This window comes from Aspergillus costaricaensis (assembly GCF_003184835.1).
Source record: "Aspergillus costaricaensis CBS 115574 unplaced genomic scaffold BO79scaffold_60, whole genome shotgun sequence".
Taxonomy (NCBI): domain Eukaryota; kingdom Fungi; phylum Ascomycota; class Eurotiomycetes; order Eurotiales; family Aspergillaceae; genus Aspergillus; species Aspergillus costaricensis.
Window position 1 is genome coordinate 27,989 of NW_020291860.1, and position 24,216 is coordinate 52,204.

The 24,216-nt window shown below is 49.3% G+C and overlaps 13 protein-coding genes across 13 annotated transcripts; 7 read left to right on the forward strand and 6 right to left on the reverse strand.

The window, feature by feature from the left end:
• Positions 1–554: 554 nt before the first annotated feature.
• Positions 555–881, reverse strand: BO79DRAFT_260399 (mating alpha-pheromone PpgA; the record flags this gene model as incomplete). The annotated part of the gene is made up of 1 exon (XM_025686405.1): positions 555–881. One exon carries the CDS (start codon positions 879–881, stop codon positions 555–557), a length of 327 nt encoding a protein of 108 aa, XP_025534059.1.
• A 1,202-nt stretch (positions 882–2,083) lies between these two features.
• BO79DRAFT_212027 (isocitrate dehydrogenase (NAD(+)) IDH1) lies at positions 2,084–4,165 on the forward strand. The gene is made up of 5 exons (XM_025683125.1): positions 2,084–2,236; positions 2,483–2,540; positions 2,616–2,690; positions 2,759–3,662; positions 3,733–4,165. Exons 1-5 carry the CDS (start codon positions 2,204–2,206, stop codon positions 3,818–3,820), a joined length of 1,158 nt encoding a protein of 385 aa, XP_025534060.1. The 5' UTR covers positions 2,084–2,203; the 3' UTR covers positions 3,821–4,165.
• Positions 4,166–4,401: 236 nt separating this feature from the next.
• On the reverse strand, positions 4,402–5,457 carry BO79DRAFT_183388 (18S rRNA methyltransferase BUD23). The gene is made up of 2 exons (XM_025680270.1): positions 5,365–5,457; positions 4,402–5,291 (listed from the first exon to the last, which is right to left on the reverse strand). Exons 1-2 carry the CDS (start codon positions 5,385–5,387, stop codon positions 4,475–4,477), a joined length of 840 nt encoding a protein of 279 aa, XP_025534061.1. The 5' UTR covers positions 5,388–5,457; the 3' UTR covers positions 4,402–4,474.
• Positions 5,458–5,650: 193 nt separating this feature from the next.
• Positions 5,651–6,772, forward strand: BO79DRAFT_212029 (uncharacterized protein). The gene is made up of 2 exons (XM_025683126.1): positions 5,651–5,791; positions 5,929–6,772. Exons 1-2 carry the CDS (start codon positions 5,722–5,724, stop codon positions 6,564–6,566), a joined length of 708 nt encoding a protein of 235 aa, XP_025534062.1. The 5' UTR covers positions 5,651–5,721; the 3' UTR covers positions 6,567–6,772.
• A 412-nt stretch (positions 6,773–7,184) lies between these two features.
• On the reverse strand, positions 7,185–12,080 carry BO79DRAFT_72104 (GTPase-activating protein BEM3). The gene is made up of 4 exons (XM_025689658.1): positions 11,924–12,080; positions 8,019–11,840; positions 7,348–7,968; positions 7,185–7,283 (listed from the first exon to the last, which is right to left on the reverse strand). Exons 2-4 carry the CDS (start codon positions 11,749–11,751, stop codon positions 7,273–7,275), a joined length of 4,365 nt encoding a protein of 1,454 aa, XP_025534063.1. The 5' UTR covers positions 11,752–11,840; positions 11,924–12,080; the 3' UTR covers positions 7,185–7,272.
• Positions 12,081–12,820: 740 nt separating this feature from the next.
• BO79DRAFT_233486 (mitochondrial distribution and morphology protein) lies at positions 12,821–14,791 on the reverse strand (the record flags this gene model as incomplete). Its single annotated transcript, XM_025684288.1, has 3 exons — positions 12,821–12,952; positions 13,007–14,226; positions 14,278–14,791. 3 exons carry the CDS (start codon positions 14,789–14,791, stop codon positions 12,821–12,823), a joined length of 1,866 nt encoding a protein of 621 aa, XP_025534064.1.
• Positions 14,792–15,379: 588 nt separating this feature from the next.
• On the forward strand, positions 15,380–16,568 carry BO79DRAFT_183399 (pre-rRNA-processing protein PNO1). Its single transcript, XM_025680271.1, has 3 exons — positions 15,380–15,516; positions 15,577–16,223; positions 16,294–16,568. Exons 1-3 carry the CDS (start codon positions 15,441–15,443, stop codon positions 16,348–16,350), a joined length of 780 nt encoding a protein of 259 aa, XP_025534065.1. The 5' UTR covers positions 15,380–15,440; the 3' UTR covers positions 16,351–16,568.
• On the reverse strand, positions 16,530–17,595 carry prs3 (proteasome core particle subunit beta 6). Its single transcript, XM_025688983.1, has 2 exons — positions 17,364–17,595; positions 16,530–17,308 (listed from the first exon to the last, which is right to left on the reverse strand). The coding sequence occupies exons 1-2, from the start codon at positions 17,456–17,458 to the stop codon at positions 16,621–16,623; spliced, it is 783 nt and encodes a 260-aa protein (XP_025534066.1). The 5' UTR covers positions 17,459–17,595; the 3' UTR covers positions 16,530–16,620.
• A 147-nt stretch (positions 17,596–17,742) lies between these two features.
• Positions 17,743–18,705, forward strand: BO79DRAFT_205129 (HCNGP domain-containing protein; the record flags this gene model as incomplete). Its single annotated transcript, XM_025681834.1, has 3 exons — positions 17,743–17,956; positions 18,010–18,058; positions 18,122–18,705. The coding sequence occupies exons 1-3, from the start codon at positions 17,882–17,884 to the stop codon at positions 18,703–18,705; spliced, it is 708 nt and encodes a 235-aa protein (XP_025534067.1). The 5' UTR covers positions 17,743–17,881.
• Positions 18,706–19,262: 557 nt separating this feature from the next.
• On the forward strand, positions 19,263–20,365 carry pre4 (proteasome core particle subunit beta 7). The gene is made up of 3 exons (XM_025681835.1): positions 19,263–19,435; positions 19,488–19,635; positions 19,701–20,365. The coding sequence occupies exons 1-3, from the start codon at positions 19,406–19,408 to the stop codon at positions 20,303–20,305; spliced, it is 783 nt and encodes a 260-aa protein (XP_025534068.1). The 5' UTR covers positions 19,263–19,405; the 3' UTR covers positions 20,306–20,365.
• Positions 20,366–20,378: 13 nt separating this feature from the next.
• Positions 20,379–21,640, reverse strand: BO79DRAFT_72139 (fumarylacetoacetate hydrolase family protein). The gene is made up of 3 exons (XM_025689659.1): positions 21,521–21,640; positions 20,731–21,452; positions 20,379–20,671 (listed from the first exon to the last, which is right to left on the reverse strand). Exons 1-3 carry the CDS (start codon positions 21,533–21,535, stop codon positions 20,539–20,541), a joined length of 870 nt encoding a protein of 289 aa, XP_025534069.1. The 5' UTR covers positions 21,536–21,640; the 3' UTR covers positions 20,379–20,538.
• A 289-nt stretch (positions 21,641–21,929) lies between these two features.
• BO79DRAFT_212038 (succinate dehydrogenase assembly factor 1) lies at positions 21,930–22,568 on the forward strand. Its single transcript, XM_025683127.1, has 4 exons — positions 21,930–22,070; positions 22,168–22,199; positions 22,282–22,470; positions 22,551–22,568. Exons 1-3 carry the CDS (start codon positions 21,990–21,992, stop codon positions 22,403–22,405), a joined length of 237 nt encoding a protein of 78 aa, XP_025534070.1. The 5' UTR covers positions 21,930–21,989; the 3' UTR covers positions 22,406–22,470; positions 22,551–22,568.
• BO79DRAFT_212039 (Hsp20/alpha crystallin family protein) lies at positions 22,553–24,013 on the forward strand. The gene has a single exon (XM_025683128.1). It carries the CDS (start codon positions 22,952–22,954, stop codon positions 23,531–23,533), a length of 582 nt encoding a protein of 193 aa, XP_025534071.1. The 5' UTR covers positions 22,553–22,951; the 3' UTR covers positions 23,534–24,013.
• Positions 24,014–24,216: the final 203 nt, after the last annotated feature.

Consider the following 24,216-nt stretch of genomic DNA (forward strand, 5'->3'; position numbering starts at 1 on the left):
GTTAACAGGTTTTTGTAGTGCTATTTTGTAATAAGCAATATATGACCATGGGAGCCCGCAGACAACTTCGTAGACATGACAAAACTAATCTCCCTCTATCTCCCAAGCTCCTTTTGTTCACCATCTCTCCCTTCTTCCTCCCCAGGTCTGAACGCCACACCCATTCGAGGGCCATGATAGGTATTCATTCAAGATCTGAACCGAAGGGCAAGGACTCAGAGAGGTAGTTGTAGCTGCCAGCATCCAAGAAAGTCGGTGCGGTAGATATATTGCGAGAAAGAGTGACTAGACAGTACGCAGCACTTGGTTTGCTGGTCTTCAATTCGGCCTGGATGTAGTATGTTGGATTTTTTTGGGATTTCAAGCCAAAGCACCGCCCCAGGCCACAGTATAACAGCTTTGGGAGAGAATATGACGTAGATCGAAAGTAACGTAATTGAAAAAATATGTAAATGAAGAAGATAACGAACCCCGACTCTGGTTGCTTGAGTCCTAGGAAGACTGGCGACGGATGAGAAAGAGAAGCATAGGCTCGTTGGAAGCAGTAGCCCAGCCTACTGGAAGTCAGACTCGTCGATATCTGCCATAGCCTCCGCAAAGGCATCGGCAGAGCGCTTGACTTCGCTGCCGGCTTCGACAGCCCGCTTGATCTTGTTGCAAGGCTGACCAGGCAGGACACACCATCTCTGAAGGGTCTCGGGAGAGGCGTCTGCAATGGCTTCAGCCAAAGCATCAGCAGAGCGCTTGACTTCTCCGCTAGCATCAGCCGCACGCTTGATCATGTTGCATGGCTGGCCAGGGAGGTGACACCATCTCTGCAGGGCAGCAGCCTGCACAGTGGTGGCAGCAAGAGCGGCAAGGACAATAGAGACGAGCTTCATCTTTGCAAGAATGTGAGGAAGGTTTTTTATTTTCTGAAAGTCAGATAAATTTGAACTTGAGGGAATGCTGTTTGAGCTTTGGCTTGACAGTTTATACTTCTTCAAGACTATCGAACACGGAAGAACCAGAGCCTTTATATAGGTTGCTAGTAGAACGCAGGAAACCTGGGTCAACTCTGCCTTGCTGTGCATCAATGGAACATATCGCTATTGAAGCGGGTCCAGAGCCTGAGCCAGGAAAGAGAAGGTCCTAGGAAGCAACAACATCCTCCTGAATAAAGCACCAATTGAACAGGAAGGAAAGACAACACATCAGTCAATAAAGTAGATAGAGGGTAATTTCCCAATGTATTGAATGGCAAGGCAAGAGAAATGAGCCAGAGATTCAATTGACATTGCCACCAATAGAGACAGAATATTGGAATAGGACTATTCGTTTGGTGTTAGCTACCGGCTTCGATAAGGAATAGAAAGGAAGTAGACTGTATCGTAAGGTCGAGAGGGAGGGGGGGAGAGAGAGAGACCCAGGGGTCTGAATCAGAGATCTTCCTTTATCCATCGTCCACTATGCTCTCTACAACCTCATATTTAATAGTATCGCAGGCTTTCCAAAACTGGGTGTCAATAACACTCAGGCCTAATGAGGTGGTCAAAATATCAAATTTCCCTTGTTCTGCCAATAAGACAAAATATGGCCAGATTCAGCTATCAATAAGCTATTGAGTACTTTGACCTTGATGAACATGGGGTGGTTGTGAACAAAGCAGCCGCTCTACTTCCGCAAATCGGATGTTTTGAGACCCTCGACGAGGACCGGCAAGTGGCGGGTCAGCCGTGGTTGCTGGCTGTTTCTTAATCATTACGTACTTTCTTGGGGACGTTTCCCTCTTGACATGAACAGAGAAAAAGCAAGAATAAGATCATGTGGTCGTACATCCGTTCTCCCTTGTGAGAATGTACAGTAGAAGGTAGAGAATCCTTGTACGTATGTATAATGGACTGGAACCATTAAGTCGAAATGCTGGTCGGGGCGGTGATAGAGAGATAAGATCGGCCCGCGTGAGTAGTAAGTAGTTTTGGTTGTCCGACATGTTCTTGAGTGGATGCCGAGACGATCCGCCGTTTTTTCCGGTGTCTCGTGCATCGCTGGCTTTAGGTCTTTTCTCGCCGTCTCCGGTTCCGTCTTTGTCTTTCCTCCCTCTCCCTCCTCTCTCTCTTTTTGCTCTCCCGTCCGCACGTTTTTGGGTCCCCTCTCCTCTCCTCCTCCTTTTCGGTCCGTTCAATCTTATAATCCGTTTTTCTTGACCCCTTTGTCCATCAAAATGTTCTCTCTGCGGACGGCGCAACCCGCGCAGGTAAGTGGATGGTTCCTTGCTTTTTGACCGATCAATTCCTTTGTCCGACCCGACTTCGCTCGAATCCTTGCCCTTACTTTCCCTCCCACCGCCGCCCGCAACATCCTTTCGCCCGGCTGAATTAGAGAGGAACGCCTGGGCGCACTTGGAATACGACCTCTCATATACTTTGCTCAATTGCCTTTTCGTTGACGATCTACGTTTTTGGTGGTTTCCGATTCCCTCTAACGCGATTATGCTTGGCAGTCTTTGCTCCGTCGCGTTGCGGCGCCGACTTCCTTCCGTTCCTCCATCCCGGCAAGATGTGCGTCAACCTTCTCAATCGCGTGCAATACCGTCCTGCTAGAGACATAATGGTTTATTGACTCTATAACCCAAGCCTTTGCTAGCGTTCAGTCCGATATCTTCAAGCCCACTAAGTATGGCGGCAAATACACCGTCACTCTCATCCCAGGTACCTACACCCGCCTCTTCCTCAACTTGATCAGTTTGCTGATGCCTCGGTGATTCGCTTTCATAAAGGTGACGGAATCGGTGCCGAGGTTGCTGAGTCGGTCAAGACTATCTTCAAGGCCGACAATGTTCCCATCGAGTGGGAGCAGGTAGATGTTAGCGGTGTTGACACCGGTAACAAGCACTCGGAAGAGCTTTTCAAGGAGTCCATTGCTTCTCTGCGCCGTAACAAGCTGGGTCTGAAGGGTATCCTCTTTACCCCAGTTGAGCGCTCCGGCCACCAGTCGTTCAACGTTGCTCTCCGTCAGGAGCTGGATATTTTCGCCTCGATCGTCCTCATCAAGAACATCCCCGGCTACAAGACCCGTCACGAGAATGTTGATCTTTGCATTATCCGTGAGAACACCGAAGGTGAATACTCTGGTCTCGAACACCAGTCCGTGCAGGGTGTTGTGGAGTCCCTGAAGATTATCACTCGCGCCAAATCCGAGCGCATCGCCAAGTTTGCCTTTGGTTTCGCTCTTGCCAACAACCGCAAGAAGGTTACTTGCATCCACAAGGCCAACATCATGAAGCTTGCGGATGGCCTTTTCCGCAGCACCTTCCACAAGGTCGCCGAGAACTACCCGACTTTGGAGGTTAACGACATGATCGTCGACAACGCCTCCATGCAGGCTGTTTCTCGCCCCCAGCAGTTCGACGTTATGGTTATGCCCAACCTGTACGGTGGCATTCTCTCCAACATTGGGTCTGCCCTTGTGGGTGGACCTGGTGTTGTCCCTGGTTGCAACATGGGCCGTGACGTTGCTGTGTTCGAGCCAGGCTGCCGTCACGTTGGTCTTGACATCAAGGGCAAGGACCAGGCGAACCCTAGCGCTATGATCCTTTCTGGCTCTATGCTTCTGCGCCACCTGGGATTGGACGACCATGCCAACCGCATCTCCAAGGCCGTCTATGATGTGATCGGTGAGGGGTGAGTTTCAGACTTCCATTTCAACCTTCCAGCTTAGTTCAGAGCTGTCGCTAATGCGTAATTTCCCTAGTAAAACGAGGACCCGCGACATGGGCGGACAGGCTACCACCCACGAGTTCACCAGGGCAGTCCTGGACAAGATGGAGGCTGCTCTGTAAATTATTACCCACTTGAAAACCGACCTCCCACCTTGCATGTGGTACCTGCTACAATTATGATGATGAGAGCTTGTATAGGCCAGTGAAATGTTTTGATTTCTATATGTAGACCAAGCCTGGCCTTTCTGACTGTCTCTATAATTTGTACTCCCCTTCACTCCATCTGACACAACGACGCGCGGCGTCGGACACATGATTGTGTGCTATGGCGCGTAAAACTGTACACAAACGTTTGAATTTGAAAGCGTGTCTCTTCAACATCCGGACTGCTTAGCAAAGATCCCAGTAGACCAACGACAACTGAGGAATCCAGTGTTCAGTAGATACGAAACCCAGCGGCCTGACATTGGCGGGGATGCCATCTCCCTTGGGATAGTCTTGGCTTGCCCAGAGGCAAAGAAAAGGCGCAAAGAAACCTCCAAATGGGAGAAAACTCAAGTGGTATGCAAACGTGAAAATTATAGCCGCGTACCGGTTGTCGAGCCCTACTCTAGCTCTCCAGCAAAGGCCGACACCGGAACGCTGGATCCTTTTCAGTGGTAATTGACCGGCACAGGGAAATCCGCCTATGATAGAACGGTCTGTACCGGGGTGAGGATGTGATCGGGGAGGGGATTATAATAAAGGCATAGTGATCGCGCTGTACCAGGGAAATCAGAAAGCAGGACGTCGTTTTCTGCCGGTGTATTTCGAATTCGCCTTCACAACCTTGCCTTTCCGGGTCATCTGTTCCTTTTTTCGTAGAATCCAGGCCTTGTCACCCTTCTTGGATGATGCTTGTTTGCCACGCTCCATAGCCCTTTTCCGGGCGTCCAAGACATCCACGTCGTTCATGCCATCAACAACACCGGTGATGTCACCTTGTAATCCACCTCCTCCAACGGTGAGCACGAGGTAGAGTTTGCTGTTCTTTGTACCCGGGTCATCCTCCAGTATACCAGCTCCAAAGCCGGCCTTCATGGCAGCCCCACTGATCATGCTCCGCTGAGCGTCGTTCTTTGGATAAAATTGGCAAACTGCGCGACCACCACGCCGCAGGCTAGCATAGAGGCCCTCGAAGAAGCGACGAAGACGGTACTCCGGGCTAACATCACTAGACTCCGCATTGCAGAGCCATTGGATGGCACTGATACTGATGGCTGCATCGAAACTTCCTGGCCGGAACGGTACTCCTTGCCCGATGTCAGCAAGGAACAGATCACCATCGACACCGCGCTGGAGGGCAACATCGAGCATGCTAGGTGAGATGTCCATGCCGATCCAGGTATGCGGGCCTCCGTCTTCGGGAGCCACCTGGGAAAGAATCTCTCCGGAGAGACCAGAGCCGCAGCCAAGATCAAGGATCAAAGAAGGTGTTTTCAGGTCTAGGAGGTCGAGTGCCCGATGGGTCATGTCGGACTGAATGTTACGGATACGAGACGAGGTGGTATATTTTCGGGACTCATTATCATCATAGAATAGATCCGGAGGCCTTGAATAGTAGCACTGTGTTAGTGATATATTGGCTACTGAGTTTCCACGTAATCCACCAAGGGGTCACCTACAAGACATCTTCAGGACGCGACATGTTTGCGATCAAGTCCCTAGGTGTTTCGGGCGGTTAGAGAAGCAGAGCGATGTTGAGGTTTGAAAGAGAGGGGGGAAGTCATTCATACCTCTCACTATTTTTTTTTTTTTTTTTCGGGGGGGAACCTACTTTCGTCGGGCGGAGTGTAGCCGCGGGGGCTTGGCATGCGGTGCGGTGGTGCACTTTGTTATAGCCTGAGGCACCAAGGACGGTCCAGATCGGCCAACTGATTGCTCTTGTTACATCTTGCCAACTATCCGATGCTTGATGTTACTACGCCCTTGCCTATCGATTTGAACCGGTCCGCAGCGCCCTCGCCCTCGACTTCTACATAATGTGGATTCTACCCTTGGTAGGGTATTTGGGGGTTATTGTAGGGTTCGCTTTCCTTACGTTAGCGATAGGTACGATATGCCCGCAATGCGCGCGATGATGATGACGACGATTGGTCTTGCTCTCGTCACCATAGACTGGAGAACGAGATGCCGAGCTCAAATGGCTTGTGATGCTATTTGTATTCATTAGGCTGACCTGTCACTAGCCTCCGGTCTTTACTACCTCTCGGAGCTTGTGGAGGAGCATACAGTTCTCGCCCGTCGGCTGTTGTACCGGCTGATATACAGTATCATCGCCGTTCAGATCCTTCTCTACTTATTTGACCGATTTCCTTTCTCCTTGACCGTCCTCAGTATCGGCTCGCATATCGTATATGCCAGCAATCTCCGCCGATTCCCCATAGTCAAGCTGTCCGACCCTCTCTTCATCCTATCATGCGGGCTCGTCGGGTTGAATCATTGGCTTTGGTTTCGCCACTTTTCACAGCCATTACCTTCATCGCGCGGCGCCAGCAGCTGGCGCCAGCCATATCAGGTTAACGTGGAGGATATGCCAACCTTCACAGAGGTTGCATCTTATTTTGGACTCTGTGTCTGGCTGGTTCCATTCGCGCTCTTCGTCAGCCTCAGCGCGGGCGATAATGTCTTGCCTACCATGGGCTCCGAGTATGCCACAGGCGACCGTGTGCCTACTTCGGGGTTCACCCCGGGTACATTTGCGTCCGACGGAAAGTCCAAGAACAAGGGAATGGCCAAGGCCCTGGTGGATGGCGTGCGGGACTGGGTTAAAGATAACGGGGAATTGATGGGTTTCTGGAAGGGTGAACGGGCAAAAGGCTTTTAGGGACGAGATTATTTTCTGCTCTAGGCCTTTGTACTAACATCATCTTGTCGGATACCCTTGGCGTTCTGCTCTCGGATCAATTTCCTACGGGCTCTCAGTGAATGGCTGGAGGCAAGCCTTCATGAGGTACCCACTAGCAGTTACCAGTTCTGGTGGAGTTGTCTTATTTATACTAGCTATATAGGCTAAAGAAACAAACCAATGTGAATCCGCAGTTCTCAAAGTGTAGCATATGCACAGGCCAAAACCAAAGGACGAAATCATAAGGCGTGAGGGTATATTGTTAGGCATGCCTCCTTCCAGTAGGGTTCACGGTGTGTACAATCCGATGATAAGTATCACAGTGTGCTGCGTGTCAACTCCGGACTGCAACAGGCAAGGACAGGGAAGATAATTAGAAACAGAGGATACTCCAGTATTATTAGTAGTATTAAGAGTACCCCGTAGTCCTCGGCTAATTGTAGCAGAAGTACAATGTGGTCGTTTCACATTCGTTTGGATCGTCGAGCTCGGTCGTGACAAAGGAGCCATACTGCAACATATCTGAAAGTCTCAATGACAACAGGCGAATCTTGGCGCGGGGAAGGAAAATATGTAAAGAAGAAACAAGAAACAGTAAGTAAGCTTGAGGCTAAAAGGAATTCATGATAACACAACGCTGAATATGACGTAAGAGCCCATTGGAGCGCGCCATAATCGTAATTATTCACATACAAGCTGCGTCAAACTTTGAAGAGTCAGCGGATGATATTGATTGGTAAGCTTGAGGAAGAACCCATACCGTTTTCACCATGGAGCGATGCAGGAAAGTCCTGATGGTTGACTTCCATGAACAAGAGAGAGCTCTCCCTCCTCTTCGCCTTAGCCGAACGAGAGTTGTCAATATTCGGCGACAACATCCTGTTCAAGGACGGCGAGCTTGAATGGCCAATGGTATATTCGTCCGGCCCACTTCCAGTAGAACGTTCATGACTGTTGGATACAGAGCCTTTACTATTCTGCAGGTAAAAGCCATCCATGCCGCCTGAATGTTCACCGAATGTAGTCTGACCATAACCTGGCGTGGATGCCTCCGGAGCAACCTGACGAATGGGGTACCGGAATTCTTCATGGGAAGGAGAATAATTGACATCCGACTCCAACGTTTCAGCAGGAGTCTTGAGCACCCCATCAAAGATGTCCTCGAAGTCGGTGAGGAACATTGAGAAGACGGGCGCTGGGATGTTCAAGGTAGGAGCAAAGACAATACCAACGTTTCTGATAGTCATCTTATTGACATCAGAGTTGTTTACAATAACAATCAAGAACTGGACCAACGCTCGCAGCAAGGCCAGGTTTGGCTGAGGGAGTCGGTGAACAAGGTGATTGAAAGCGGCGATCTTCTTTTGTTTTTCATGAAGTTCTATAAAGGTGTGTTAGTAAGAGAATAAACTGTACAATGTGAGTACTTACCGAGTACCCGCAAGAACTCTAGATGAAGTTCGCGGGTCAAAACCGTGGTGGGAAGTTCACGTAGGTATTGCTTGAAAAGGGAGGCGACGGCATGTACATCATGATACTGGTCATCTGCGAGAAAGTCCACATCGCCTTCAGTGTTGAACCTCTCCTTTAGTGCCTTGACAACAAGATTCGACCCGCTCAACCGGAAGATTCCTTCCTCTGACTCAGCACCTCTAGCTCTGAGATATTCTATGCAACGATATACAACCGCAGGTAAATCAGCGTCTATTCCTTGTGGTGCGCAAAACTGTACAGCTTCAGCCAAGGGCAAGCCAAACACTGGCCGGACGAACTCTCGCTTCTCAATATTGTTCTGCACGGGAGCCAGCGAGGAATCATGGCAAGCCTGGAGCTGAGTAGCAAGGTCAACAGACGACCTTGTGCGGAAACCCCAAATACTGCGTTTCTTTTCCTTAACGCTCGTAGCTGCTTTGTTGCCCCAAGCTCCCGCGTCCTGGATTATAGCTCCATTGGTAGGGCCGGAGATGAGCCTAGATGAAGACTGACCATGGTCTGGACCGGAATCTGCAGTATCGACTGAAGGTCCTGTAGAGGCTATCGGGGACTTGGGGAGCTGTCGATCAAACGATGGCCCAAGGACAGGTGGCTCGGCAGGAACAGCATCATCGTAACTGAAGCCCTGAACTGCAGCATCAGCGCCTTCAGTGTCTGGATTGTCGATTCCTTTGTCTGTCTTCTTTCCGCCATTTGAGAATAGTTTCGGTTTGGCAGCAGAACTAGTCTGCTGTTTTCCGGTTGCTGATGGCAGCGACTTTGCAGGACTATTGAGGCCATCGTTCTCTGACTGACCATCAACATATTCAAGAAGTGCGTCCACCCAGGTATCTCTTTCTTCGTCACTTTCAGCACACAGAACATGGCGAACAAGAGCTGACGAGTCCTTGCGCTTGGGCTCCAAAATGAGGAAAGCATGGCGATACTGGTTGTCGGAGTCCTCCTCGGTGTGGGACGGTGAGCTGTTCCGACCGCTTGCATTCTGCGATTGCTTGCCAATTTGCGCGTTGTACAGTTTGATCGTACCAAGATGAGGACCGCCTGGAGACTCGAAATATTTTAGCTCGGGGCTATGCAAGACGAAATATCGTGCTTTCCAGCCGCCGAAGTTCTTTCCTCGTTTTGTTAGATATCCCTCCTTCCTCGGTTTACCATCTGGTCCACGTAAGATTTCGGCACCAGCTTGGTGATTACCTCTCAGTAGACTCATCTCATCATCTCGGGGTTCAATGGCATCTGATGTAAGGAATTGACATATGACCAACGCCGCCTTGTCGTCCATCGGGGTATCAAGGAGAGCTTCAAAGTAGGCATTCAACGCGGCACGTCTAGTGTCAACTTTGGCGGGAGAATGTCCGCTAAAAATGGACCGTTCAGGCAACTTTCCTCCAAAAGACGACAATTGTCGCATCTGTTGATCAAGTTGAGGAAGAGCAGCGATAACCTTTTCAGTGCGCCAAAGCTCCATGTTTTCGGATCTTGAAAATATGCCCAACGTAAATACAGGTTCTTCCTCCGATTGCCTAGAAGCCAAATAGCTATTTCTGGACGGCCGAAGTCGTGATGACGAAACTTTGACATGTATTGAAGGGAGGGCATTTGGTGGCAGCAGGAGGCTTGGATATTCATCCGATACAAGACCTTGATATATCCCGTTATTCCTCACGACTGGTTCTTGTGGGCTGTCAATTTTAACTGCCGCATCGATTGATGGAATAGGCCGATTGTGAGCATCGACTGACATGGAAGAATATGCAGAACTGCTTGGAATTAAATTAGAAGGGGTCCCTGTAGAAAAAGGATTCTGATGCTGGCCAGTGCGCGGCGACAGTGCCAATCCAGAAAGGTTACTCTCAGACGACATGGGCAAAGACGATAGAGCACCAGGAATTTCCCTGGGTAAGCGCGGCAACGGAGAACCCAGCGGGCGGTCCTCGGGCCTTGGGCTGACTGGCAAACCGGGACTCTTTGGAATACTGATGCTAGGAAGGTCGCCAAGTGGTCCATTATGTCTCGTACGGGGACTGGACGCGGATGATCCTGAATGGTCAATCGAAGGCTGTGCTTGTCGCGGGTTTGACAGCGATTCCACAGCCGCCAAACTATGTAAATTGCTTCCTTGGCTTCCAGGGTCCTGTAGGGTCTCTTGGTCTCTGTTGAGAGCGGCCTCGCGTTCTCGATCGTCATCATCTCTCGTCCTTCTCCTCCCGCGCTCCATTGGCAACTCATCCGCAGCCAATATATCCTCATACTCAGAGTCAGAGTCATATATATCAGGTTCTGCTGATGTATCTTTCTGGGAAAGATTCAAGGGAGCAGGCGGAGGTTTCCGGACCGGAGGGGGCACATCCTGCTGCTTATTCTGCCCTGGTGCAGTGCTATCGACGGGAGATCTTGAACCACTCGAGGAGGTTGGGCTCGCTGTCGACAATTCTCGTCGTGTATATACCAGTGATGGATTGCTTTGCGTTTCGGCTTGCCGATCATCATGAATAGTGGAATTGCTCACGGCACGCTCCTTGCCTGGGTGTAATGGCAACTGGCCTACACCGAGGCCTTGTAGCGAAGCCGAATCAGGCGAATCTTGTTTCTCGACAGCGGCGGACTGTATAAGAGTGAAGCCCTGACCCAGATTGTCGGAGTCTATACTGTCCGAATGCCCACCGCGATTGTGCGCCTGGCTTTTTCGAACAGGTCCATGGCTGGTCAACGTGCCGCTGCTTTCGCTGTCTCGTGATCGCAGTTTCGAGTCGATAGTGGACGGTAAAGGCGGCGGGGAACTCTGCAACTCTTTAACCTTTTTCCTGTAGCGTTCCTTCTCTTTCAAAGCACGTTCGAGATCTTTATTCAAGCCTAGAATGAGTGTACGCTGCTTATCAACCAATCGCCAGAGCTGCGAATTTTGAGAGGCCGCATGATGCTTTTCCTTCAGGAGGTGTATAATCACAGCCTCAGCTGACCCAGCAGTCGCTATCAAATTTCCGATATCGGCCTGACTTAGCGCATTGGCATCGAATGAAGACTTGTGTGTTTGAGAAGCGGAAGAGATCGACGAGATGGCCGAATCAATGGAGGAGGTCCGGGGCATCATACGCTGACCCGGACGATTCCCGGAGGGCGATTGAAGAGAATTGGCTGGCGAGGTGGGAGAAGACATCCTGGAACCTGTCTGATCTGGTATCTGCTGCGCCCGATTATCACTCATTTTATCATTCATATCATACTGCTTGAGACTATCCCAAGTGTCTCTCACGACCGCTTCCGATCCGCTGGATGTCTGTGAATGGGTATCCGAGGAAGGAGTCTTAATTGTCGCATATGCTGTATGATTTGTCGTATAGTTGCTCTTGAACATGGAAGGATTACTGAATGACTTCGGAGATAGCGGAGTCTGCGATGGACTGGCGCTGACTTGTCGGGGCGATGGGAAGTGTACGTTCGTTTGAAGAGGAGATGGCGTAGGTTTGCGGGGGGAAGCAATGGCAGCCCCGGAACGCAAAGCCTGTCCGTCAGAACGTGGGCCCAGATAGTCGCGAGGAATCAAATCGCTGGATAATGGCAATGGCGAGTGCACCGTGCTCTGGTGCTTGGTTGTAGGTAACGTGGGAAGGGGTGCAGGTAGCTGGTTGATGGTGGTACTGTCGCTACCTTGCCGCCGAGGCTGCGACATGGCTTGTTTAGGAGTCGGAGCTCACTCCACGCATGGGAGGGAGGGCGCGGAACCAAACAACGATTGGACGCTAAACGCGGACGGTTCGACTGGGGGGTTTCAGCACCAGCGGGCCAGGGGGGCCAGAGCCAACGGTTCGACGGTTCTTAGATTGAGGGAACCACAAACATACCTTCCGCACATGCGAGCCTTCGCCGTGAGGACAACACCGAGAACTGACGGCATCGGGTGATTCACTGGGAATGTCGGGCTGGTTAAGGGAAGATGTTGGAAGAAGTTCGGTGAGTACGGCGACTCATGATTTACTGAGACTAGTTGCAAGATCTAGGCCGAGTGGGGAAGGGGCCAGGGGAACAGGGGAGAAAAAGAAGAAAAAAAAGGGGGAGGGGACAGCAGAGCATAAGCAGGAAGGATCCTCCCTTCTTTCAATGAGAATGCAATTTGAGCCGAGAATACTGGTGCAGTGCAGGGAGGAGAGCTTGTAGGTTTCTATGAGGGTGAGAGCGAGGCAGAAGACTAGTAGTATCTTTTACTGTGGTGAAGAGATGATGACAGCCACCCTTCAGTATCCAGACTTGCAGACAGAGTAAACAGTCTTGCTGCATTTACAGATGCTTGGTTAAAACGGCTATGCTTTGCAAGGACAACTGATTGGTTCAAATTTCCCCAGTGACATACCCTTTAGAGATAGGCGCAGAAAAAGCATATGCCGCTAGTGGTCCTGCATGAAAAGTAAAGCCCACTTTTGAGCGAAGGCTTCAAGGGCACCACCATACTTGTTGGATTTGCTTAGCTGCCCCGTCCATCATGCCCCGCCGCTGAAAACGAGAAGCCGAGAATAGCGTCAGAAATGGTGGACAACCCACGTCAGATGAGAAGAGAGGCATATAATAGGACATGAAAACGCCAGAACACCCTGTCTAATGCAGCCCCCTGAGGCAAAGTAAAACAAAATTCGAGGGTTGGGTAAAGATGAGATCGCTTTTCCCCCCTCCAACGCCTATATCCTGGTGAAACCAAATTACCCAGCTTAAACTCCCAGACACCCGTATGGTACAACTATACAATGCTATGCTATATTTCCGGCCATGCCCATAAAAATGGCCTGGGCAGCTAGTTGGAGTGACCAGAAGCCAACTTTCTTGAAACGTCGCTTCCGAGCTTGCTCATCAACCACATCTCGCGCAAACGCATCGTATACCTGTCCAACATTAGTATGTTATCATAGATCACCGGGGCTGAGATTGGAGCTTACCGCTGCCGAAAGATCATCCATCAAGCCGCTATCCCAAGTGGTCCAACTGCCATCAAAATCTCCGAGGCGTTTGACGAGGCGACAGTTCACTGGAATGAATGTACGCCTTGAATTAATATAGGCAACAATGGGTCTAATAAGCGCATTGTTGATATATGAAAGGTCACGTGTGAAAAGAGGAACAACGGCCCTGACATTGTTCAAGTGGAGGCGGAGATCGGTGACTAGGAATCGCCGGTCATCTTCGGCAGCAGTTTCTTCTGACGAATTTATGTTGGACGTGGTCGACTCAAGGTCCAGGTTAGACGAGACTGTCGCTTCTAGCCGATCATAGAATCCGGCCATAACCTTCGCAAGGCTTTCATCATTCTCCGCGGGAAACATGATGTCGGAAACGATGTCGACTGTTCCTTCATGTATCCAAGAAAACGGGCCCTGGACTCCCCGATTTAGATGATCAATATTTAGACCATCAATACGAATCCTGCTATGCTTCTTCCATGGACTCGGTTTACCATCTTCTTCACCTCCATTTTCCAGCTGTGCCCCGGTAAAGCCATGAGTTTGTCGAGGGTGGATTGTGAACAATGAGTTATCGTATGACCCCGACATCATATTGGCGGACATAAAGTCATAGAATAGCCACTGTTTTCTCAATTGAGGCAAATCACATGAAAAGATGCTGACAGGGAAGGGTCTGAAGTTGTCTGGCTGGTACACGGTAACCAAGACATCGCTCATCTTGAAAGAATCAATCTCGAAATCACCAGGATTGTGCTCGTGTCGGTAAGATTTGGGATCAAGATCGTCATCTGACCAGTGAACATATCTGCGGTCGACTACCCCGCGAATGCCCCGTACCTCAACGTCACGAAGAAGTCCCTTACCGTTGATCCACTTCGTGAATGACAAGGTAACATTGACCGTTTCTATGGACACATCGAATTGTGTGTAGTTGGTGTCCTCTTCATCTGACACGGGCCGCTGCTCGGGCAGTTCAGGGTTGGTTTGCTCCCCGAGGGCGGCGGCGGCGACAGCAGCAGCGGTTTTCGAAGAGCCCTTACTTACATGCCCCGTTCCTTGTCCTGGTCGCCTGGAAACAAAGACGTTCTTGAACGTGATCACGCCATCTTTCCATTTCGGAACAATTGCAGACTCGAAGACGACCTTTACACCGGAAGACTTGGTGAGATAATTGCCGATCCAACCAGCCAATGTTTCTATAGAGATTAGCATCGGATTAATTTCGATGAGAACCACTTCGGGCCTACCTTGGGCGAACACTGTATTAATCGCAATGATAAGCAATGAGAAGAAAGTGGTAGTACCCAAGACTACCCAAACCACATGTCCCAGGAGCACCCATGAGAAGAGAGCGGTTATTTCATCCAGATTGAAAGGCCTGACACTTCGTATAGAGAACCACTTGAACCGGACCTTAAGTCGTGACCAGAATCCATTAGCTGCAGCCAACAATTCTTCTTTCGTAGGCCGGTGCAAGTGCGGTATATGTGGCAATCGGTCCCTGAGATGGCGGTTTAATTGCCCTTTTTGATTAAGCTCAGGTAACTGCGGCTCGGAGACCTGACTTTTAACGTTGACGGATGTCTCAGAACCTTTACTGAGCCCGTCAGGATGATGGCGGCCGTCATTATGATTTTTAGAATCCTTCCGTAACTCGGTCGTCCTCCGATCATCTGGGCTCGTATGAAGACCGCGCCTAATCGTAAGCCAGGAGACAATACCCAAGCCCTTTCTTCCCGGTGTAGAGATCCTATGCGGCATCAAACCCTCTAGAGGGATGGCGTATGTTGCCCTGGCTGCAGTGTGATCGGAGGCGCCATGTGCAAAGCCCGCGGTAGCAAATCCTCTGATAGGTCGTGTCGGTTTTCGTGAAAGTGAGCTATGTCCTTTCGCAATATGTAAATTGTAAAAGCCAGCTCTGAGGTCTTCTGTATTTCGTTTATATGATAGGCACGATACGCGCCTTTCTCGTAATCCATATCCAAATATTGATTCCGTTGTTCCCCATAAGTTGGTGTACAACCTGCGCCCGAGATAGCCAGACATGATTGCCGTCACATGCTGGACAATCTGGGAAGGCAGGTAAGCAGTGGAGAATCCTCTCTGGTATTGATCAGAAAGCCGCAAAACAAGCCAGGCTATTAGATGTATAGCTGGGATGACAGGTGCATGCGTCTCAATCACCGGGCAGAAGCACGGTGCTATCTAACCAGGCGGACCGCGAATAAATTTCCATGAAATCATCCCGCCTCAACAGGAGCGGGTCCTGTTTGTAATGTTTGCATCGAAAATTCACAAATTCACACTATAACCACACATCTTTTCCATGGACCGTAAAATCTGTGATAACGGACTCCGACTCTGATTTACAGCCTAAACCGTCGAGTATTCAGATCCCACTCACAGAAACATGCCTGCACCCACAGCTTTACGGCAAAATGCCGAAGTAGAAATGACAGAGACGCTTGTTGCGCCTACTATGTCAGGTCAGTCCCCGCCAACGCTTTACGGGAGCCCGACCGAGTGGCCATTCTAACGTCTTCCAGAGCAAGATGAGGAAATCTTGATCGACGCCCAAACGTCGGCAGATCAGGTCTCTGCAGGACTCGCACCTGAGATTGAGCCCACTCAAGACAGCGATATGCGTATCGATGAAGAGGGACGGCCCCTCTTCACGCCAGCCAAAGACACTAGCAGAGTATATCGAGTTGAAAGCAGGAAGGTTCCTGTACCGCCGCATAGGATGACTCCATTGAAGGCTAGCTGGGCACGCATCTATCCGCCGCTTGTCGAACATCTCAAACTTCAAGTGCGCATGAACATCAAGAATCGAGCTGTGGAATTACGTACGTCACGATTCACGACCGATACGGAAGCCCTGCAGAAGGGTGAGGATTTCGTCAAAGCTTTTACTCTTGGATTCGATGTCGACGACGCTATCGCACTTCTCAGGTTGGATGATCTTTACATACGTTCATTTGAGATTCGGGATATCAAAGCCCTCAACGGAGAGCACCTTAGTCGTGCAATTGGACGTTGTGCTGGTAAAGATGGGCGAACAAAGTTTGCGATAGAGAACGCTACTCGGACAAGAATCGTCATTGCAGACCAGAAGATTCACCTGCTAGGCGCAGTGAAGAATGTCGACTGTGCCCAACAGGCCATTGTTAGCTTGATTCTTGGCAGTCCACCGGTCAGTAACCTTGTGACGATCCTGTCAATTGCCGTCTCAGATGATGCAACGGCTGCTAACTCCTCAACAGGGCAAAGTGTATGGGAACCTTCGTAAGGTGGCTTCTCGCATGAAGGAGCGTTTTTAGGGGGAAAAAAACCAATCGTCAGCATCATGGGAACTACGGCCTCTGCCTCTACCAGAGTTTTGTTTCTTTTCTTTTTCTTTTTATGACATGGTATCGGCGTTAGGGGTTGTGGCATATGATCTGGATAGAGTATAATGGATATGACGACACAGAAACGAGGGAAGGAATATTCCACTGGATATTTTATCTATTCATATTCAGAAAATCATCGCAAGAGTATAACACTAAACTAGGCTGGTGAAGCATTGATTAAAATGGGCCCCGGTATGCCTAATCCTTCTTCAACGGATAATAAATCTCCTCCACTCCACTCCTGGTAATAACCATCATCTGCAAGCCATCTCCGACCTCAATATGTCTTTCGACGGCGCTAGTGAATGCATCTCGCACCAGCTGCTCAACAGTATCTCTTGGTAGTGGTTCCGCTTTCTTGGGCTCAAGGGCATGCCCTTCCCCGCTACCCGGAATATATTGGTTTTTGAAGTTGACCTGGTTGTCCAGGAACGGCATGATCAGACTTGCTGCAGACCCTGCAGCCCTGCATTGCTCTCTCTCGTACGAGCCAACCGGATCGTAGCTGTACAAGGCACCCTTACCATCCTCGTCCAAGCCCGCTAAAATAGCATGCACATAGTAGGGAAAGAACCGTTTCTGGTAAAGAATTGTTGACAAGCGTTGGGCACAGGCTCTCACGGACATGGGCTTTCCGTGTTGGTATTTGTACATCTTCACCACTGCATCTAGTCGCTCTTTGAGGGCCTGGCCATCTGCTGCGAAGCCCACGACTGACAAGACGATGTTGGCACCTTCGCCAGACTCGTCATCACCGCCAATTTTGAACACCTTGGGAACATAACGAGAGTTAATGTTGTATCCTGCAACGGATCGAGTATCTCCAGCCAGGATCGCGAAATCGGAGCCAGTAATGCCTAAGGTAGAGCCGCCGTTATCCGTATAACTGCCGTTGTAAGTTAGCTTAATACCCATGATACAGTGAAGACAGTGATACATACGGATAGAAAGAGTGCTCTCGGTGGGGAGCACTGTTCGCATTGGAGAAGGAGTATCCGATGGCCTCGCTAAGAGGGTTGCCGGCAAGAGTCGTCATTCTTCGTAGAGTTCGAATGTGTAGATAGTATCAATTAGGATGAAGCGATGAAGGTTTTGTTATACTCTGGTCGTCTAATGACTGTGGATGTAGCGGAGGGTGTTCGTTATGTAGGTAGTTGCAGAAGTGAATAGTAGTAGGACCTCTAGCTGAGCTGTTGCTGAGCATCTGACGCGGTGTTGTAGCTGCCTTCTGCTTATATAATCACGCACAGCTTCCGTCATGGTCTGGGAGCAATTGTTACCGCGGAGTGAACTGCCGTCTCCAGGTTATCTAAAGAATTAGCGTTGTCTTATTTGAGTCTAATGTCCAACTCCTACGCCTCCTCATAATCCAAATTCTCACACGAGCGCTTTATCTTTGAAGCTCAATTGGCTTATCAGAAACCCGGAACGCACCAGGAACTGACGCCCAGTTACTATAATGCTTGGCTTAGGAGCGTATGAAAGCAGCAGTGACGAAGAGGTGGAAAATAATTTGCCCTCAGTACAATCGAAGGTAATTGGAGCATTATGCTGTGTTATCGGCCTTTACTAATATGAACCCGGCAGAAGATCGCAAGCCAGAAAGCGCAGTCACAGGAAGTCACAAAAGCTACAGGTGATTGGAGAATAACCTACTTGTCTCTGAATCTAGTGGGACTTATTTAACATGTTACCAAAGCAGAAACCGCCAATGAAGCCACACCATCAAAAGAGATACCTGTTCCAAACACAGACAGGCCTGTTCTTGGGCCGACGCATGAAGGCTCACAAAATCCGCAAGAGCAACCAGCCGAACATTTACAAGTCTTCTCAGCGGACCGAACATTGATCCATGACCTAACACTTCCTCCGATACCAAATCTAGACATCCCACCATCTCCCCCTGGCTCTCCTAACCCTGCAGCAAATGCCAAATTCGCACACTTCTTGACCCTAAAGAAACAGGGCATGCATTTTAACGAAAAGCTCGCCGGGTCTACATCCCTCAAAAACCCCAGTTTACTGAAGAAGATGATGGACCATGCCGGCATTGATGAACAAGCACAATATCACACATCTTTACCACCTGAAATATGGAACATCAGCGATCTGCCAAGTTGGGGGTATAAAGAGGAGCTTTTAAAAGCGCAGAGGGAAATTCAAAATAGGGCTGAAGAAAAGAAGTCCGCAGGACAGAGGGATGCTATCAACTTTGTGGCTGCCACGCCTAGCGAGTTCTCCCGTGCAGGCCCTATTGCTAGCTCAAGGCCAAAACAAAGGTAATATACGATGGATAGTTCAGAGTGCAAGTGTCACTGTCAATGACGGCCGGGACAGTATGACCAGGCGTACAATGCTTGGGAAGCAAAGAAAGGCTCTCCCATTCCAATGCCTATGATTGGAGGCCACTTTGTGAAAGGAAATTTATCTGCTGATGATAGACTTCCTCTCACGAAATGACTATACAACGTCTATTTCTAGGGTCAAATAACCGAAAACGTAGCAATAGTGAGATACCCGTTACGTGCAGGGACGACCCTTTCTTACTGCAGTAGTAGGAGGGACACTGTCATCTTTAAAGGGGCCAATCTCCAAAAATCCTCCCTCCGCCCCTCAAAAAGGCATCTCATCCAATTAGTTGGAATTTGAAAATAAGTAAGACGCAATTAAAATATCTATGATCATTTCACGTTTCTCTTGTAGGGACTATTGTTAGGCTATACTTGGCAGTATCTAATTTTCGCTAAGCGCGTGTGTTGGCCTCCGATAGGCGCGGCGGGAGGTGATAGCATTGCTCACGTAACATGAGCTCCGTCAGCTCTACTGCCTACCGACCCGACCCCAGAACAGCGTCGATATCATCACAAGCTACTATTTCCTTCTCAAGCATCACTTTGAACTTCCACATCAAAACCACATTTTCCGGTATACTCAGTGAAAACATATACAATCATCCATTCTAATATCGTTCCAATCGCCCATCATGAATCACTTTCCCGAAGCTTGGGGTCGCGTAAGAGCATCATCGCATTAGATTATTGATGTCGCTAACAAAGTGCTGAAAGCCTAGGGATGACGTTTACGGACCCTACAACGCCTCATACCTCCAGACAACTGGCCCGAAAACCCACACTCAGTCACCTGCTGTGACTGGTACGTCGGTAGTGGCAGTCAAGTTCAACGGCGGAGTTGCCATTGCTGCCGATAACCTAGGTATAGCTGAGAAACATATTGGAGATTAAAGTCATACTTTGGCTGACGGCCAATCTTTCATATAGCATCATACGGGTCCCTTGCCCGCTTCACCGACGTGAAACGACTTCGCAAGTTTGGCGATTCTGCCATCATCGGATTCAGTGGTGACGTTTCGGATATGCAGTATATCGACCGACTACTGGAGTCCATCGACATCAGAGAGAATTACTCTACCCACGGAAACACGTTGAACGCCAAGAATCTTCATACTTATTTGTCGAAAGTCTTCTACAAGCGCCGTTCTGAGTTCAACCCCCTCTGGAACCACGTCTTGGTGGCCGGGTTCGATGGAGACAAGAAGCCATTCCTCAGCTCAGCGGATCTGCTGGGAACCACCTTCTCGGCTCCGCATCTCGCGACCGGCTTTGGTGCCCATCTTGCCGTCCCAATCCTTCGCCGGCTGTTCCCAGAGGAAAGGCCTATTGAGTCAATCACCAAGGATGAGGCCGTGGCGGCGCTAAGGGAATGTATCAAGGTTCTCTGGTACCGTGATGCGCGGAGTCTGGACAAGTACTCCTTAGCTGTTATTACTGAGGAGGGAGTTGAGATCCAGGAGGACCAGCAAGTTGAAGCCCAGAGCTGGGCATTCGCCGAGACCATCAAGGGATATGGGGCTCAGGTTAACTAGGATATGGCTTTGATTACATGCTTGTGCCACTTGAGTAATAGAACAAATCCAACAAAGTACGTATGGTGAAGTCACTGCGAACGTGTCTTGGTTGTAGGGCGCTATATATATGAAGATGCACAAAATAGTAGTCGTGATGGTTGGTGATCGGGATGCCACATCGTTCAAGGGACTCCTGACGGTCCTTGTTACACCCGATAAGCCCCGCGCCACCTGTTCCTTTCATTATTGATTCAGAGCTTAGAAGAGGGCTTGTCGAAGACAACGCGATTTAGGCATGATCCGACACCCTCAAGAGAAACCTCAACTAAATCACCATCCTTGAGCCAGAGCGCCGGCTTTCGACCCATACCAACACCTTGGGGTCTGAAGAAGTCAGCCTTGTGCATGGTAAGTGCGAAAGGAGCAAATAAGTGCTAACTTACGTTCCTGTAAAGATTACATCCCCGGGCAACAAGGTGGTACCCTGAGATAAGAACGACACTGTCTTGGCCACATTGAAGATCATATCCTTGGTGGATGATGATTGGACCGTCTGGCCATTCAGTTTTGTCGAGATCTGCAAGTTGTTGGGATCAGGGATTAGCTTCGAAGATACAATACCTGGTCCAAAGGGCGCCCATCCGTCGAAGCCCTTGCCCAGCCCCCATTGCCCTCCACCATGCTTAAGCTGCCATTCACGATGAGAGACATCGTTTCCAACGGCATAACCCAAAACATAGTCCAGGGCCTGACTCTCGGGTACATTCTTAGCTTCCTTGCCGATAACGATAACCAATTCACACTCATAGTCCAGACCCTCACCCTGTTGGGCCAAGCGAGATACTGGGACGTCATCTGTAGGGCCCGTAACAGAGGTGACGGGCTTGTAGAAGAGAACTGGAAATTTGGGCAAGGGTAGGTTTGATTCTATGGCGTGTTGTTCATAATTGAGTCCCAGACAACGCACGGTCCCAATGTCCTTTCTTGCCAATGGCGCCAGGAGCATCTTGATATCAGCAATCTGGTCCGTGACTTGGTGCTGTCCGAAAATGTCGCCCCGGATAACCCGTGCTCTCGTGGCTTGGGCAATGTCGCTCACGCCTGCTGACAATAGGGCGTCTCCATAATAAGTCTGGCCGTCCTTGGCCAAGAAACGAACCAGACGCTGTGCCACGAGACACAAGATCAGTTCTTGAAAGAAGGAGTGGGCCAATGGAAAGGATATGGACTCACGGAAAAGGTGGCCATGTCGATCAAAGGTGCTAATAGTAGTAGTCGGATATAAAGTATATCAAGAGTAAATGATGTTTAGTAGTATGATGGATAGCAGCTGGAGTCTAACTAGGAGGTGATATAAATCTGTATTTCAAGACCAAGAGTGAGTTTGGTCTGACGAAGCTCCCACCAGCACTTCTTATCCCGATAGCTGACTAGTTAGTAATGTTAGTACGGGAAATAGTTAGATAACGAAGAGGGGGTTTCTCCAGCTCCTCGGCTCCAGGATTCTCGGCCGGAAGGGGAAAGCAGCTCGGCTACTACGTATGGGGTAAGCGGATCGGCAGCCCCCGGGGAAAAAGCCGAACAAGCTACCAGTAAGCATGCTCTGCATTTCCGAACTTCTGAACTCTTCAGTCCGGTGATGCAGCTATACCACTACTAGCACTCGCAATTTCCTCCAGTTTGCAACGACTATATAGATCCAATGGCTCGGCTGTCAGGTCTCCAAAGACAGGTGCTGTCTCTGTATCGGACATGCTTGAGAGAAGCCGGGAAGAAACCCATTGTAAGCAAACACCTCGTCGCGCTGTCAAGGTTTTGTTTCACTGGCTAGCCAACGAACTTGGGCTGATTAGTTCTGCTACTTCATATGCGGTAACTAGGAGACGAGAGAAAATTTCAGAGCATATGCTAGGTGCGTTCCTTAGTCGGGGTCTTTAATCGAAGAGATTGGTCTCCTGGTATGCTCGCTCTACAGTGTGCTAATCTTGAAACAGGGCCGAATTTCGAAAGAATTCCTCTGTTAGCAAGAAGGATTTCGGTGCGATAGAGTATCTACTACGAAAGGGGCAGAGGCAGCTTGAGATGTACTCATCCCCCGGGATTCGCAATATCCGGTGATTTCAATATCCTGTCGCTTGCGGGGCAGCCCCAGAAATTCAAAAAACGACCCTCCTCCTTTGGATGTAGGTGAATGGCCCAGTAAACGAAATATAGCATGGCTTTTTGCTCCCTATGATGCAACTTTTGGAGGCTCACTTCCTAGGGATGAACTCTTATGTCACGTGATTGCGGAAGATTCGCGCGGGTTCTCGAACCGTAAGCCGCTTATCTTATCGGGTCGGTGACGGAAGGCTCCAGATGCATCTGGTGTCATCTCGCTCCATCGCTGTCGCTCCCAGCATCTGCCAGAACGCTCGGCTCGCTTCTGTATGACAGAGAAAGTTGGATGATGGCGTTTTCTAGAAATCCTCTGGTCGGGAATATAAGGATGGGATTTAACCAGCCTAACATGTTTGTCTGTACTCAGAATCAATTCAATCTCATCACAAGATAAATCAGAGACATTCATATCCTCTTTATCAACGATCCAAAACCACAGCTATCTCCTTCAAGATCATTAGCTTTCATCAAACACCCTTGACATTCTCAAACAAATCACAAACAATGGCTTACTTCCCTCGATTTGCCGGTGACTTCGCACCCTTGTTCCAACTTCTGGACGATTATGATGTCCACCGGTCTAGCCGCCCCAAGAACAGGAAGGCCACACCCGTCCGCTCATTTACTCCGAAATTTGACGTCTATGAGGTGAACGACGTATATCACTTGGAAGGCGAACTTCCTGGGGCCGAGCCGAGCAACATTGAAATCGAATTCTCTGATCCACACACCCTGGTCATCAAAGGTCGCGTGGAGAAGAATGAAGTGGGCACCCCTCAGACAGCGGGTCAAACATCGCCGACAAAGTCACACCAGCCGACAGTTGAGGATGACGATGAAGACGAAGACAACAAATCAACCAAGTCCTCGGATAGCCACCCCACGCAGCTGGTCTCACAGAAACAAACCGAGCCAACCTCCAAGTACTGGGTTTCCGAACGCCAGACTGGCGAATTCTACCGCACATTCACCTTCCCGACGAGAGTGCATCAAGATGCAGTCAAGGCCAACCTGACAAATGGAATCTTGTCGCTACAGATCCCGAAGGAGCCTGCCCCTCAGGTCAAGAAGATCCGCCTCGAGTAAAGCGATCGATAATTATCGTCTCGGGTTTTTCTTAGCATCGGTTTCCACTCTGCGACATCTCTGCTTTCTTCTTGACTTACCTACCATGGCCAAACGATCTTCTGCCAGTTCACGCAATGATATGAATGTTTCTGCACCTGCATTATGATGGGGTTCTGTGGGCCAGGAGTACATTGGAATGATTGTTCATTTTCTGCATGTATTTTACTTAGGTCATCATGCGATGACAAATAATGAATATTGAATTTTCCTACATATGCTCCTCGTAGAATACGAGTATGAACGAAAGATACTGACTGACAGCATCACCCATGATACGAGAGTTCATAGACATGTCCGATTTATCATCTTGATCTCTACTTACTGTAGATACTATTACCTAAGTATCTTTATTAACGTTACCACGGCCAGTACTATTACTAATTGAGTTTGCAAGCGCTACCATCATAATTACTAGACACCTCGCACAATAATTCAGCGAAAGCACATCATCCATGCACGAGGCATACATAAGTATGTACCGAAGGCATCAGATATCAGATCCATAGGTCAAAATGGCATACCACTAAATCCCACGAACTAGTCTTTCCGTAACTTTAAATTGATAGTACCCTGGACAATACTCCGTAACTATGCAAAACTGCAGTAAAAAAAAAAAAAAAAAAAAAAAAAAAAAAAAAAAA

Bases quoted from the DNA above. Each gene is read 5' to 3' on its own strand.
- BO79DRAFT_72104 (XM_025689658.1), bottom strand. From the start codon at position 11,751: ATGTCGCAGCCTCGGCGGCAAGGTAGCGACAGTACCACCATCAACCAG. The intron at 7,969-8,018 runs GTAAGTACTCAC...ACACCTTTATAG, and splicing joins AGAGTTCTTGCGGGTACTCG to AACTTCATGAAAAACAAAAG.
- BO79DRAFT_183399 (XM_025680271.1), top strand. From the start codon at position 15,441: ATGCCTGCACCCACAGCTTTACGGCAAAATGCCGAAGTAGAAATGACA. The intron at 15,517-15,576 runs GTCAGTCCCCGC...AACGTCTTCCAG, and splicing joins TGTTGCGCCTACTATGTCAG to AGCAAGATGAGGAAATCTTG. The intron at 16,224-16,293 runs GTCAGTAACCTT...ACTCCTCAACAG, and splicing joins TGATTCTTGGCAGTCCACCG to GGCAAAGTGTATGGGAACCT.
- BO79DRAFT_212038 (XM_025683127.1), top strand. From the start codon at position 21,990: ATGGCTCGGCTGTCAGGTCTCCAAAGACAGGTGCTGTCTCTGTATCGG. The intron at 22,071-22,167 runs GTAAGCAAACAC...TGCGGTAACTAG, and splicing joins AAGCCGGGAAGAAACCCATT to GAGACGAGAGAAAATTTCAG. The intron at 22,200-22,281 runs GTGCGTTCCTTA...ATCTTGAAACAG, and splicing joins AATTTCAGAGCATATGCTAG to GGCCGAATTTCGAAAGAATT.
- BO79DRAFT_212029 (XM_025683126.1), top strand. From the start codon at position 5,722: ATGTGGATTCTACCCTTGGTAGGGTATTTGGGGGTTATTGTAGGGTTC. The intron at 5,792-5,928 runs GTACGATATGCC...ACCTGTCACTAG, and splicing joins TTTCCTTACGTTAGCGATAG to CCTCCGGTCTTTACTACCTC.
- BO79DRAFT_212027 (XM_025683125.1), top strand. From the start codon at position 2,204: ATGTTCTCTCTGCGGACGGCGCAACCCGCGCAG. The intron at 2,691-2,758 runs GTACCTACACCC...GCTTTCATAAAG, and splicing joins CACCGTCACTCTCATCCCAG to GTGACGGAATCGGTGCCGAG. The intron at 3,663-3,732 runs GTGAGTTTCAGA...TAATTTCCCTAG, and splicing joins TATGATGTGATCGGTGAGGG to TAAAACGAGGACCCGCGACA.
- BO79DRAFT_72139 (XM_025689659.1), bottom strand. The intron at 20,672-20,730 runs GTAAGTTAGCAC...TGACTTCTTCAG, and splicing joins GATGTAATCTTTACAGGAAC to ACCCCAAGGTGTTGGTATGG.
- BO79DRAFT_183388 (XM_025680270.1), bottom strand. From the start codon at position 5,387: ATGTCGCGTCCTGAAGATGTCTT. The intron at 5,292-5,364 runs GTAGGTGACCCC...CTACTATTCAAG, and splicing joins TCGCGTCCTGAAGATGTCTT to GCCTCCGGATCTATTCTATG.
- pre4 (XM_025681835.1), top strand. From the start codon at position 19,406: ATGAATCACTTTCCCGAAGCTTGGGGTCGC. The intron at 19,436-19,487 runs GTAAGAGCATCA...AAGTGCTGAAAG, and splicing joins TTCCCGAAGCTTGGGGTCGC to CCTAGGGATGACGTTTACGG. The intron at 19,636-19,700 runs GTATAGCTGAGA...TCTTTCATATAG, and splicing joins CATTGCTGCCGATAACCTAG to CATCATACGGGTCCCTTGCC.
- prs3 (XM_025688983.1), bottom strand. From the start codon at position 17,458: ATGACGACTCTTGCCGGCAACCCTCTTAGCGAGGCCATCGGATACTCC. The intron at 17,309-17,363 runs GTATGTATCACT...TTACAACGGCAG, and splicing joins CGAGAGCACTCTTTCTATCC to TTATACGGATAACGGCGGCT.
- BO79DRAFT_212039 (XM_025683128.1), top strand. From the start codon at position 22,952: ATGGCTTACTTCCCTCGATTTGCCGGTGACTTCGCACCCTTGTTCCAA.